This window comes from Ambystoma mexicanum, chromosome 4q (genome assembly GCF_040938575.1).
Source record: "Ambystoma mexicanum isolate Mex_15411 chromosome 4q, UKY_AmexF1_1, whole genome shotgun sequence".
In the NCBI taxonomy this organism is placed as follows: domain Eukaryota; kingdom Metazoa; phylum Chordata; class Amphibia; order Caudata; family Ambystomatidae; genus Ambystoma; species Ambystoma mexicanum.
In genome coordinates, this window is record NC_090928.1 from 302,060,947 (window position 1) to 302,072,419 (window position 11,473).

The 11,473-nt window shown below is 49.6% G+C and overlaps 1 protein-coding gene across 1 annotated transcript in view; it reads left to right on the forward strand.

The window, feature by feature from the left end:
- SYNJ2 (synaptojanin 2) overlaps positions 1-10,446 on the forward strand; it is a 1,190,168-nt gene extending 1,179,722 nt beyond the window's left edge. The window contains exon 27 of the mRNA XM_069607872.1: positions 9,530-10,446. Coding sequence (XP_069463973.1) covers positions 9,530-10,225 — 696 coding nt within the window. The 3' untranslated portion in view covers positions 10,226-10,446. The remainder of the gene's footprint in view (positions 1-9,529) is intronic.
- The last annotated feature ends 1,027 nt before the right edge of the window (positions 10,447-11,473 follow it).

Below are 11,473 nucleotides of genomic sequence, written 5' to 3' on the forward strand. Positions count from 1 at the left end.
GAGCGACAGTGTCGCCGACAAGGCTCCTCAAGAGCCCTCGCGCCCGTCGTTTCCGGCGCCGCAGGACACTTCGGTGGCCATTTTGTCAGCGGAGATAAGGACAAGGTTGCCCCTCCCCCCGACGGAGGTACGTGAGCCAGACCCGACGGGGGAACCGGAGCCAGGACCTCCGGAAAGTCCACCGCATAAGAGGAGGAGGACGCATCCTACGCCACCTCTCCCACCTCTGCGGCCTGCTCTGCCTTCCCCCCGGTCTACTACCCACGGGGATGATACAGGCATGGACACGGCTACGACAGGTACAGATGATGACGGAGGAGACGACGGGACGTGTCCCCCGTCACCCCCTGCTCGGGCGTCCCCGCCCAACGAGATTGGATCCTTTCATGCCATGATTTCCAGGGCATCCGAGCTCTTCCAGCTCTGCCCAGAAGAGAAGAAGGAAGGGTTCCTTTACCAATGGCACGAGGCTAAAAGGAAGACGGTCCTCACCGTACCGCTTCTTGATGACATCTGGGATGAGGGGCTCGCCCTCCTCAAGAACCCTGCCACGGCGCTGGCAAAGAGGGACCGGTACGAGAAGAAGTACCGGGTCCCCGACGCTGCCCCCTTGTGCCTTCGGGCACAACCTACCCCGGATTCGGTCGTCTCGGCGGCAAAGAAGAAGAAAGCTGGGGGGGGCATCGGCCTCGACATCAACTTCCCCGCCGGACGGCGAGGGCAGGAAGTTGGACACGATGGGACGACGGATCATCTCATCCGCAGCGACGACTATCAAGGCGGCCAACGCCCTGGCTATCGTAGCCCGCTACGACAGGGAGTTGTGGTTCAAAATCGCCCCTCTGTGGACTTCCTTCCGGACGCCAAAATGGCAGAGGCCCTTGAAATCCTACAGGAGGGTGAGATTGCTTCGGACCACGCCATCACGGTGGCAACGGACATCGCCGACACCGGTTTCCGTCAGTTGGGCAACGGCGTTTGCTTGAGACGAAGAGGATGGCTAAAGGCCACGGATTTCCGCCAGCACGTACAAACCAAGGTTTTGGACATGCCCTTCGACGGGAACAACCTGTTTGGGAAGGCGGTTGATGAGTCCCTTCAGGCCATCAAGACAGAGACAGACACAGAGACACTGGGAGTGCTCCAACAACGACGGCCGTCCTTTCGGAGCTCCGGAGGCAGACAAGGTGCCTCCAAGGGATCCGGCAGTGGCTCCTCCACGTACCGACAAGCGGCAAGATCTTCGTCCCAGGAAGCCTACAGGGGAAGCGGCAAGTCAGGTGGTGCCCGTCGTCGTCGACAGGGAGGTCGAGGAGGCAAGGCGGCCTCCAAACAAGATTGAACGGACCTTGGGGTCGGGCCCCCGCCAAAGCACCCCGGTGGGAGGCCGGCTGGCGAGGTTCGTCAGCGTGTGGGAGTCCATCTCCACCGACCGTTGGGTGCTGGATGCCCTGGCCCAAGGGCACGCCCTCAAGTTTCATAAGAAGTGCCCTCGCGTTCCACCCGTGGCCAGGAAGGAAAATCACGACCCTCAACTACTGTTGGAAGTAAGGGCGATGCTCAAGAAGGGTGCCATCGAGCTCGTCCCAAAGAGGCTTCGGGGCTCCGGAGTTTACTCAAGGTACTTCCTCGTAAAAAAGAAGACAGGAGGATGGTGCCCCATCCTGGACCTACGACGACTGAACAAGTACATCAAGGCACAGAAGTTCCGTATGGTCACCCTCCAGCACTTGCTGGGACAGCTGGAGGAGGGTGATTTCCTGTCGTCGTTGGACTTGGAGGATGCGTACTTCCACATCCCCATTCTAAAAAGACACCGAAAGTTCCTCAGGTTCGTGGTCCAAGGGCGGCACTACCAGTTCAAGGCCCTCCCATTCGGATTGAAGTCGGCACCCAGGGTGTTCACCAAGTGCCTCACACCGGTGGCGGCGTGGCTGTGCCTAGAGGGGATCCACGTCTACCCCTACCTGGACGACTGGCTCATCCGGGCAAGGACAAGGGAGCTCGCCGTGGAGCACACTGCGAAGACCGTCCAGCTGCTCACGGACCTGGGATTCTGCATCGACTTTCCAAAATCCCACCTGGTTCCGTCGCAAGTCGCCCTGTTTCTGGGAGCCAAGCTCGACACAGTGGCGCGGCTGGCCTCGCCGTCGGAGGAAAGGACCAGGACCATTCTGGGCAAGGTGCAGCGTCTGCTGGCCACGGACATGGCCAGGGTAAGATCTATCAAATCCCTCCTCGGGATGATGTCCTCCTGCATTTATCTGGTATGCCTTTGCAGGCTTCGGATGCGCCCCTTACAAGAGTTCCTCGACGCCCGCTCGGTCCAGTCGACGGGCAGCTTCGAGGACAGGATCCCTCTCAACGAGACGTTCCGTCAGGCGATCTGGTGGTGGGGTACCCGCTCCCATCTGTCGGTGGGCACAGACTTTCAGACCCCAGCTCACCAGGTGACGGTGACGATGGACGCCTCCCTGGAAGGTTGGGGAGCGCACTCCGGAGATCATCACGCGAGAGGCCTTTGGCTCCCGGAGGAGAAGTCTCTCCACATCAACATCTTGGAGCTCCGCGCAGTGTTCTGGGCCCTTAGGTCCTTTCTTCCGTCCCTCAAGGGCAAGGTGGTGAGGATCTTCACCGACGACACCACCACGATGTTCTACATCCGGAAGCAGGGCGGAACCAGGTCCCCGGCCCTATCCAAGGAAGCCCAGGATCTGTGGCATTGGGCTGTCGCCCAAGGGATGTTTCTGGTGCCTCTTCATCTGGCAGGAATAAAAAACACGATCGCTGACTCACTCAGCAGGGAGCTGTGCTCGTTCCACGAGTGGGAACTATGCCAGGATCAAGTGGATCGACTCTTCCGACGATGGGGCGAACCCCAAATCGATCTCTTTGCGACGAATTCCAAGTGCCGGAGGTTCCCCCAGCCGAGGAGCATGGGCGATGCTTTCTCGTTCCCCTGGGACGGCCTATTTCTTTATGCATTCCCTCCGCTGCCGTTGCTGCTCCGGCTCATCAACCAGCTCAAGAGGTCCCGGTGCAGGATGATCCTCGTCGCACCGGCGTGGCCGAGACAGATCTGGTTCCCGGACCTTCTGGACTTGTCAGCGTCCCCACCAGTCAAGCTGCCGATGGACGCAGACCTTCTCTCCAGAGAAGGAGGCGCCATTCTTCACCACAACCCGGAGTCGCTGAACTTACAGGCCTGGCTCCTGCAGCACTAGAGTTTGGAGGGTACGTCATCCCGGCCGACTGCAGAGAGGTTCTTGCAAAGGCGAGGGCGTCCTCAACTCTCAAGTGCTACGGACATAAATGGAAGAGGTTCTCTGCCTGGTGCCGTGCACAGAAGATTAACCCTCTGTGGATTACGGCCCCTCAAGTACTGCCATACCTACTGTCGCTGGCCAAAGCTGGACTGGCTCACGTCTCCATCAAAATACATCTGGCTGCAATCTCCCGATATACCAGGACTACGGGACGGGCGTCCTTGTGGTCTCATCGCCTGGTGGAAGAATTCATGAAGGGACTATTCCGATCATTCCCGCCGGTGAAGGCTCCTGCCCCGGTGTGGGAACTTAATGTGGTGCTGACCAGGCTCATGGGGGCCCCATTCGAGCCTTTGCATTCGGCGCCTTTGAAGTTCCTGTCATGGAAGACAGCTTTCCTCGTGGCCATCACCTCCGCACTACGAGTGGGAGAGATCCAGGCCCTATCTTGGAAGCCTCCATACTTGACTTTTCATGACACGAGGGTGGTGCTGAGGACACACCCCTCCTTTATGCCCAAGGTGCCGTCGGACTTCCACCTCAACAAGTCCTTGGTGTTGCCAGTTTTCTTCCCGTCGCCTTCGTCGCCGGCCAAGAGGACTTTGCACTCGCTGGATGTAGCTAGAGCGCTGAAGTTCTACGTGGACCGCACAAAGAGTTTTCGGAAGACATCACAGCTGTTTGTGAACTTTGGGACTGTGAATCAAGGGAAGGCTCTCTCGAAGACTTCCATTTCCAGATGGCTCTCCGGCTGCATCATGCACTGTCACTGGTTGGCAAACCGACCGCTGCCCGGCCGTCCGAGAGCCCACTCGACCAGAGCGATCGCTGCTACCACAGCGTTCCTATCTGGTGTGCCCCTGCTCGACATCTGCAGGGCTGCGACGTGGAGGTCGACGCACACCTTCACGAGATTCTTCTGCGTCGATCGGGCCTCCAGGGAGGTGTCCAGGGTCGGCCAAGCAGTTCGCTTAAGGTGAGCTTGGTGAGGAGGTAAGAGATGCTTAATGTTGAGTTTTTTGTATTGCTTAATGTTGAGCCTGTTGCCACCTCCCGTGGTTGTGCATGTGTATACTGCTATGTATTCTTATATTCATGAGTATGTGAATCCATGCCAGACCCCATGCTGGAGAAGGAACAAGTTACTTACCTGTAACTGTTGTTCTCCAGCATGGGTCTGGCATGGATTCACATGCGTACCCTCCCGCCTACCCCTCTGCGGCTCTTCACTTGGTCATACTGCCACTTGGTGTGCTACCAAATCTGAGGATGGCTGCCAGAGGCGGGGCTTAGGGAGAGGGCCGTCATTGGCTGGGGGCAGTATGACCCAGAGACCGGTGATTGGTTACTACTAAGAAAGACAGATCAGAAACGAAACTGATACTGATTTTTTCTATACCGAGAATTCCCGGACTGACGACAGGGAATATTCATGAGCATGTGAATTCATGCCAGACCCATGCTGGAGAACAACAGTTACAGGTAAGTAACTTGTTCCTTCTCTTGTCCTGCAGAACTCAGAGTGTAGAAGTTACTTCTTCCTCTCCACACTATAGTTAGTGCCATACACCACGTTGGCATAGTGTTTGAAAGACTTAATCCACCTTTTCTAGGGCACTGTTGGCTCCCCAATTTCAGGCAAGAAAGCTGGTGTGGGAATACTGTTGAAAGCCATCTCACCTGCTCACCTGTGTGAAGACGTGACAGCAAGTATATTAGTTCAAATAGAAGGAAGGCACCCAAATGTGCCTACGTCTGCAGTGCTCATTCCGTGATTGACTACTTCCTTTCCTTTTTTTGTTTTTTTTTATGTGTGGCAGTGTGTGTGTGTGTGGGGTTCACGTTTACCAGGAGGCAATTTTCAATTCAAAACATCCTGTGTGGACAGTGTATGTGTATTATTCCAATACTGTGCTTTTTTGTTGACCATAGGGTTACTTCTTCATTCAGTAGACAAAAACACAGGGAAGAGGAAAATCAAGAGAGAGGTTGTGAAAAACATGCAATTATAAACTGAGCCACAACTGTTAATCGGATATGCCTGCTTCAGAAAACTCTTGTCCTTTATATATTTTGTGTGCGCAGACACAGAGTGATACAGCAGTCATTTAATACAATTGGCGTGCACACATACACTGAGGGATTTGGCAGCCTACTAGAGTAGCTTTCTGGGAACGTCCTTTCCTCTAGTGCAGGAAGCAAAGATGAGGAATTGCGACCCCGTGGCACTAATACACACAAAACGAAGGATGCCATATATATTATAAGTATACGGGCAGCGGCGCCAGCGCCCTTTATTAGCAGATACCGGTGATGGCAATGGATTGGCTCACCTGGGATACCAGGCGTCATGCATGGACAGTTCACCGTGCAGGAGCAAGTTGCGAGGCTCGGATGGGGCCCTCGGTGCTTGGCGGCAACTTTGTAGTATGCAGGGGCGAAAAACGTGTAGTAAGTAAAGCTATGTTTATTTAATTAGTTAAACTATACAAAGAGCTCCACCTGCTCCCACGTCCTTCTACTTCCCTTCTCCAACCGTCTCTCTTCTCCAGCATTCCTACTCGGAACCCTCAGAGTCTCAAAGGCTTCATGTGGCTCCTTTTGATCACAAGCCACACTTCAAGTTACTGAAGTAAGCATTACAACAGAGTGGGAGCATTGGAAAGCTAGCTGGGAGCTATTGTGAAGGCCCTAGAGAAAACAGCAAGGCCACCAGCCCAAAAGAATGATGACTCGCTGGAGAACAGTCCTAGCTAGAGGGCTAATACATTCTACCCAGAAAATACCCTGTTTGGTGGGGGTCAGAGGGATGCCTACACACTTTGCTGAACATCATTAATTCTAATGGCAAGGGGTGTATGGCTTGCCCAGCCCAGGTAGCTTCATGTAGCCGTTCCTTCAGAAACAAAGGCACTTTCACCAGATGTCACCAGTTGAAAGGCAAACCGAGACCATAACCACAATATGAAACACGACCTAGCCATGTTGATACACGTAACATGAAAGAAGTGCGATGGAGCTCTTCCCTAGGACTGAGAATTTGGTTGAGCACTGTCCTTGTAGGACATTTAGGAATTTTTGCTTTGCTGGAATTCAGTCCTTTAAGAAGAGGGAAAAGTTTGGACCGCCAGCCCTTTAAATGTGGTATCCTATCACTGACATTGGGCCTCATTATAACTTTCGCGGAACGGGTTAACAGGCTCTGCTAATGGAGGCAGACCCGTTAAACCTGTCCCGTGAAATTACGAGGTCCCCTCGCGGGACCCGGTAAGGACGCCTGGTAAAACCAGGCATCGATACCGGGCCCCGCGAGGGGGAGAGGGAGCTAACAACGGGCCGGTCGTAAGCTCCCTCTCCCATTCCCATTGAACCCTATGGGGGCTCAGATGGGAATGGGGAAGGTCCGGGCCTGGGTTCCCAGAGGGAGGAATTACCGGGCCCTCTGAACTCGGAATGGCCCGGTAATTTCTCATTCTGGGAACCTGGTAAAGCAGCCCGGTTTGGCGGCAGCCATGGAGCTAATAACTCCATGGCTACCGCCAAACTCTTAATGAGGCCCATTGTCTTTCTCCTTATACCTTGCACTACTTTGCTTAAAAACGTCTGCTCTTAATTTCTAGGCCTGGGGGTCTTGAACCTGTGACTCGCCAGCTGTTTTCAATTGACTGTAATGATTCTTCACCATTGATTGTGCGAGTTGTTGTTCAAAACATCGGGAGCACCAAAGGTTGCAGCCCCCTGTTCTAGGCCATTATCCAGTCTTGGTTGGTAATTACAATATAATTGTTTCTTGTGTTGTGTCTCTACATTTGCCACTCTTGAAACGGATGTCATCATTTTTATAGTAAAATTCACAATTTGTACCTCTTAAGTTTTATCTTTTTTATATTATTATGGAATATTTATTATAACCCAATGTTTATTTGAACAATGATTTAAGACCCGTTTCTTGCTATGTCCTTGTGCCTCAAGTTGAGAAGGTGTAGCTTGCAGGGGTTTCTGATTGTTATTGAAACAGACATCCATCTTAAATGTCTCTTGAGGCATACCATGGGTTCCCCATACTCCTGGTCTGACTTAGACCAGGAGTAGAACTCCTCTCTGACCTAGATCCTCATGCTTATTTTGGTGGTTTTGGTAACTCCGGTCTGCTGAGCCCCTTAAGCTGGAAACCTGTTGGTAGGATCACAATATATGCAATTATCTTTTTACATAAAGCACACTGTTTAACACTGCTACAGGTAGTCCCTTGATCAGCAAATGTTTATTCACCTGGTTGTATTTGTAATACTATGTTAAAGGAGGCATTTTCCCTTTCATAGCGGGCGGGGTCTTAGCTCTGGTCATTCCCACCCTCTGTTTCTTTCCAGACCCACCCATTTCTTACTTATAGGATTCTCCCTCCAGTAAGATAGAATATGGTTTACAGAGACTCGAGACGGGGCGCCTAGTGTCTGTGCTGTCTCGTCCATGCAAAAGGGCAGCGCACTTTTACTTGAACCTGAGCCTCAACCCTATTAGAAATATCCAAGAATGCTGCACGTTCTCAAATTGTGATTGTCTGTTTGTGGCTGGAGGGTTGTGGACTGGTTTGCAGCAATCAGCTATACATTTGATTATTTAGCATTTGTGTGATGGCGTTGTTACTGACCATCAGTGTCTGGACTCGGATTTATGCCATGATGAAAGCTAGGTTTGAGGGACATATAGTAAATTCCATATTTACCTCTTCACCCACCAACGAACAGTAGTTAACACCTGTTCGTCAGCCTGTTGCAAGATGTCAAAAAGCACTATATAATAACACATGGTGTTATGTACTTTTGTATATAGTCTGACCAACGACCTGCATGAGGTATGTTGGTGCTACAAGGTTGCAGGATGGAAGAAAAGCCAGAACCAAACTGTCCCACCTGTGAAACATGAGCTTCATGCACTTATAGAAGTACATTTCAAAGTGAAGTGAGAGCATGTGACTTCTCATGCCTGCCCTTTTAAACTGTTGCAGAAGAGCTATTTGGAGATGAAAAAAGAGCCAGCAAGTGAACTGTGAACTGAAGATCCGAATGAAGTCCACAAAAACGTTTTGATTCAAGTTTTATCTTTAAGATGTCAGAATAAAATGTCTTTAATACTGTCAGGATAGCATTTTGTGGTGCAACGTCCTTCCCATGAAGCAATTGGAGCCATGAAACAGTGAGGGTGATTGAGGGAAGGGGCGTGTACCTGGGGAGTGGGAAACGGTTTGGCGAGATCCAATGGGGCGGCACGTTTGTGGGGTGTCAGTAGAAGTGATACACAGGAGTGGAAGAGGAGCACAAAACGGGTAAGTGGAAGAGTGAGGTTGAAGTGGGCGATACAGGGTCAGACTTGTGGGGTTGGGGGGTTTACCACCCGATACAGTCAGAGGAATTGGTCATTATGGCTATTAGCACACCAGGTTTACGTCAGAGTGTGCTAATAGGCATGTATTCCTTTTGAAACAATGGGACGCAGTGAGCATGCGACCCCTTTGTTTCAAAGAAATGCTAACTTAACATGGCCACTATGGAAATGGAAGCGAAGCTCTGATCGGTCCACCTCTTCTATTTCCATGGCGGTCCAGCGAACCCAAGGGGAACACGCCACCTTGCCATCCCCTTCAGGTAAGCGGGGCTGGGGAGGGAAAATGGGCATGAGCAGCTGTCAGGTTGCTCAGAACACAGCTGTCTACCGTGAGGTTCAGCCGGCATTCCCAGCCACCTGATTGGCCGTAGAACCCTCCCCAGGTGCTAAATGTTTTTACTCTCCCGCTTCCCTCTTAACCTGTGAAAAATAATGACAGTGTCTGTTTTAAAGGCGCCATCAGCATATGGCCTGGCAAAATGCGCAGTTTAGTCTACAGAAGTGTTTGCTTTACATTTGCAAGGCAGACTAACAGAAAAGGAAACAAGTACATCAAAGGCAATATGTTGAATAATTCCTTATAAGACTCCCTGAACCTGTAAGTCGGTAAAGATGTGTTTCAATTGTTCTACCTTTCCGTTTGTTTTTTAAAAAAAAATGTAATTTGTTATGTGGAACTTAACTATATAATTCAAATGTTTGGTATTTGCTTTGGTTGCAAATCATGTACTTTTTCTTCTTTCGTTTGTGTATATTGCCTGAGGAGCTATGGGAGATTCGAGCATGCCCGGCACTGTGTTCCAAAACAGCCACTGCAATTACTTTTTTCCCTGGTCTAATAGAACCTTGATGTCTGACCCCATATTTCTTTTCTCCAGTCTTCGTCTCCGGAAGAGAAGCAACTTTCTGTTACAGAGGCACCACCAGAGCATTGTCCTAAAGTTTCTCCAGTTCCTACACTTCCCAAAATGGCTCCCGTCCCGAAGCCTAGAACATCACAACCACCACCAAAAGCTAAAGAGGCTTCTGTAAGAAAATTCAACGACGACATGCAGACCTCACAGACAAGCAGCCCGGAGGACGACCCATCACAGAACTACTTGGTACGGACCCCGAAAGTTCCACCACGGAGAAAGAAATCGGCACCTGCTGTTTTTAATTTACAGGTCCTTCAAAGCAACCAGACACAGCTACTTGGAGATGTATCACTGAATTCCTATAGCTGTAACATTAACAATAATAATAACACAGACTTTCTTGCAGATATAAGTTCTAGTCAATCGGGAATGGTTGAGTCTAAGCTCCTATATCACACACAGGAAGCACCCTCCGCTATCAATCCGCCACTTCCGTTTGAGAGCCGTTGGTATTCCAATGACCTAGATCTCTTAGACTTTGACTCAAAAGTATCAATCCATCAATCTTCTGGCGTCCAGCCTTCCAAAGAGCACCATTTAAGTGACTGGGTCACTTTCAGTGAAGAGAAGTGTATTGATGCATCGCCAAAAGAGAGCAGTGATGGGCCTGGTCTAGAAATGGAAAATAAGACCTTCAAAGGCACAAACTTCGGTTAGGAATTGTTTTGTCATTATTTTTGTACTATTTATCTACATACTTGCACTTCCAGAAGAGTTTAGTTTGAAAAAGAAAACACAACTGTACTAGAAACTGTACATAAATAATTTTAGTCTGGACAGGTTGGCGGGAAGAAAATGTTGACAGGTTTACAGAAGAGATGGGGAAACAACATTTTTCTGATATGTTCTTAACCCTAATAAAATCTCCTATTTTTTTATCTGGCTTGAAATAAAATTATTGTATTTCATATGCAAATATGAATCCTATGTTCTTCTCTTGCAAAAAGCTGTTTAGTTGGCACAAGAAGAATATCCATCACATAATGCAACTTTCAAAGGTGTGACTGCCTTTTGATAGACCTCTCTAGATTGCCCAGCAGAAATAACACCTATCTAAATTTAGAAAGGTCCAAACGTTGACTAAAAGTAGAAAAAGGGTTAGGTGTTTGAGATTACGGTTATGTTTAATATAGGTGTAGAAAATAGCAGGGAATATCAGAGGTACATAAGAGGAAAAGAGAGTGTGGCGAGGAAATGGCCCAAGCCTGAAACAACCCCTCCACTTACCCCAATACAAATCATATAAAATACACATGAAAAGGAAACGTATGACTTTAGAAAAGTAGTAGACTATTGGATAGTCCAAATAATCGAATGGAAGGAAGGTCGACATTTAGGGAACTACGACAGTGTGTGTGATGAATATTTGTGATATTGTCTAACTAGCAGAGTCTAAGCGAGCTACATTTATTTTTTTCCCCATCCCTAAAACAGCTAAAAAGCAAACTAGCTGTACCTCTTCACTCTCTCCATTGTGTGGTGCTAGATGCAAACCGCTCTGCCCATGCACAGGTTTTTCAATGAAGCCCTCATATTACACTATGTATGGCCTGTAGTATAATGCTATGGTCAAGATTCCATTGGGTACAAAGTTGCATATAGTGCTCTGCTTAAGCGTTTATAGGCTTGTAAGTGCTTCATAACCACACCATTGGTACAGGAGAAGATTAGACACTTGACTTTGAAAAAAGGGATCAGCGCTGTGAGCTGGGTTTGAGGATCTCCTTTAATGCTTTTAGGTGAACCGTTTCATCTAAAATGCAATTATAAATAAATGACACCAATGTGAACCGCTGTAGACGATATCATTTTAAAATACATCTTTATGAGCTGGTTTTGAATGGCCCTGCCCCTGATTGGCTATTTTACAAGTACGTCATCCTAAAGTGACTTTCATTTAAGACA